Source organism: Oncorhynchus gorbuscha, linkage group LG15 (assembly GCF_021184085.1).
Source record: "Oncorhynchus gorbuscha isolate QuinsamMale2020 ecotype Even-year linkage group LG15, OgorEven_v1.0, whole genome shotgun sequence".
Classification (NCBI taxonomy): Eukaryota; Metazoa; Chordata; class Actinopteri; order Salmoniformes; family Salmonidae; genus Oncorhynchus; species Oncorhynchus gorbuscha.
The window spans coordinates 5761938-5764409 of record NC_060187.1 but is presented as its reverse complement, the minus strand read 5'-3'; the positions used below and the strand labels follow the sequence as shown (position 1 = coordinate 5764409).

At 42.2% G+C, this 2472-nt stretch overlaps 1 protein-coding gene across 1 annotated transcript; it reads right to left on the bottom strand.

Moving 5' to 3' along the window:
• Positions 1-206: 206 nt before the first annotated feature.
• On the bottom strand, positions 207-2203 carry sox14 (SRY-box transcription factor 14). Its single transcript, XM_046299744.1, is given in 2 exon segments — positions 207-1138; positions 1140-2203. Coding segments are annotated over 2 exon segments (708 nt in total). The 5' UTR covers positions 1764-2203; the 3' UTR covers positions 207-1054.
• Between the last annotated feature and the right edge of the window lie 269 nt (positions 2204-2472).

Here is a 2472-nt window from a genome sequence, read left to right as displayed (position 1 = left end):
ATGGCTAAACCACCATTTTTTAAAATATTTTTAATATTGAGGTTGGTCAAATAACAAATTGAATATAGTATTAATATTCCGAAATATTTGGATAAATATTATTCTTAAATGTGTTGTTGTCCTCTGATGCCTACCACATTGACACTTTGGGTTTACTCAACCAGACTGAGTTGTGCTGCACCTTCCAATGACACGCTACTGCAATATAACCATACAGGAATTTAATATTTTCTAAGACAGATTGTCCTTTATTCAAAAAGTCTTAGCTCGGCAGATGAACAAAGAACCGAGGTATCACCCTTCAAGATACATTTCCTTACCATAACATGACAGGTTTTACATTAAAAAATACAACATTAACTGCTTATAACTTCAAATAAGAAGTTATGCCTCAAAAAAAAAATGATGACGTGTGACTATTAGCACTGAACCACAGGAAATTTTTAAAAATGAAACATTATTAAATTATAACGATTTTTCATTTGTTATTTTAAATAGACTGTCTAGTTATGTGCCAGTTCGGTCCATAGAAACCATATAACCCGTATACTTATTAAATCAGAGGTCTTTAATTTTGACCCTATCATACCAGCTGAAATTCAGAGTGCCAAAATGCAACACATTATACAGGAAACAAGAAGGCTATCGTAAATTTGTGCAAGCCAAATTTGAAAAATAAGGTTATCATAATAATATCAATAATAATTCAAACAAAATTATCATAGCATCAAGATGTACATAATAAATAAAGTTAAAGGCCTCCTTTTCCGGTAGCCATTAATAAACGTTATAACATTTACAATAATTCTTACAGTTCACAGGGCACCTGCCGTACATAGTTCCGTCCCAGTTCCATGAGGTCAGGAACCAACGTCTTGTTCAGATCTCGTGAAAAGTTTTCGCCCGTTTTGCTCTTAAGTCCACGGGCCTTTATACTTGTCATTTCTCTTTTTTTTGGGGGGGGGGCGAACTGTTCTGTCCATATAACCTATACATGCATTGCTGTTCTCAAATTACTTGTTTAAACAGAAAGTCAGTCAGTCTGTCTGGCGCGTTACATAGCAGTGGCATGTGTTGATGAATATGGGTCTATCCCACTCTTGGTCATACCTGGAAAAAGTATGTAGGCAACCGGGGGGCTGTAAACTCGACGCCGACCAGGCGGTACAGTTACAGGGAACCACGTACCCCGGGTTTGTGGGCGACGGGTGGGTGTGGGTGTGCTGGCTGGGGCAACCCAAACTGCCGAACGCGCCGTTCTGGTATCCCAACGAGCCGTAACCCAAACTGCTGGTGGTCATGGTGTGGGGCATCTCTGTCATTTTCTGGATAGCACTGGAGGTGAACTGGCTCGGGTCGAGGAACGAGTAAGGTACCGAGGTCGGGGGCATGAATGCCCTGACTTTCTCTGATGCGCTCAACAGAGAGTCCGAGGCTGAGAGTCCTTTCAAGTGATCCGTGTCCCCAAGGTAAGGCAAAGGGAACACATACCTGTCCTTCTTCAATAGATTCTTGGGTTTGCGCCTGGGTCTGTATTTATAGTCTGGGTGTTCTTTCATGTGCTGTGCTCGCAGCCTCTTCGCTTCGTCGATGTAAGGACGCTTTTCGGATTCAGAGAGCAGCTTCCACTCCGCGCCAAGTCTTTTGCTGATTTCTGAGTTATGCATTTTGGGATTCTCTTGTGCCATTTTCCTCCTCTGGCCGCGGGACCAGACCATGAACGCATTCATTGGCCTCTTGATATGATCTACAGGCTTTGACATTTTTAAAGAGTGTGCCTTTTATCCCCAATTAAAAGTAACGTGGAAAAAAGTTCTCAAAACCAACCGAGGGGAAAAAAAATATTCACCTGTCTTGCTGGCAGACACAGATCATGCCAGTTCTCGAATGCTTGAGACGAAGTCGGAAAACAGCATCAATAAAAATCCACACTGTCCAATTTCTCCGGAGTTAAGAAATCGTTCGCTAAGTCCGGCTATGTATACTTTATTTTTCAAAAAACCGTGCTAGGCTATAAGGTGGAAAACAGTAACACGCATGAAAATCCACCGAGGTGAAAGCAAAGTTCCGCGGTCGAAGAGTCATAAAGTGTTGTGTTTTTTCTTAGAGATTTCCCGCCCTGCAAAGCACCTGGTTTGGAAATGAGGGGAAGCGCGTGAATGAGAGCCAAAAGCGGTGAAGTTCAAAGGCTGGGCTGGTTTGGTCTGCACGCAGCTGACATAATCACAGGGCGTTCACTCGCCAACCTGAGCACCCAATCAGCACACAGACACCGGCATAATACCTTTACGAAAATATGTATATTACTACATAAACAAAGATTGGGGAGGGAAAAGGGGGATACTCTTTCCCTCCCAGAATCCATTTAGTTGAAACGTTACAAACATACACCTTCAACCTTTTCGCAATAAAACCTGACTCCTGTTAATCCGAACGAATGAAGTAAGGGAGCATGTTATGCTGCAGCAGGAT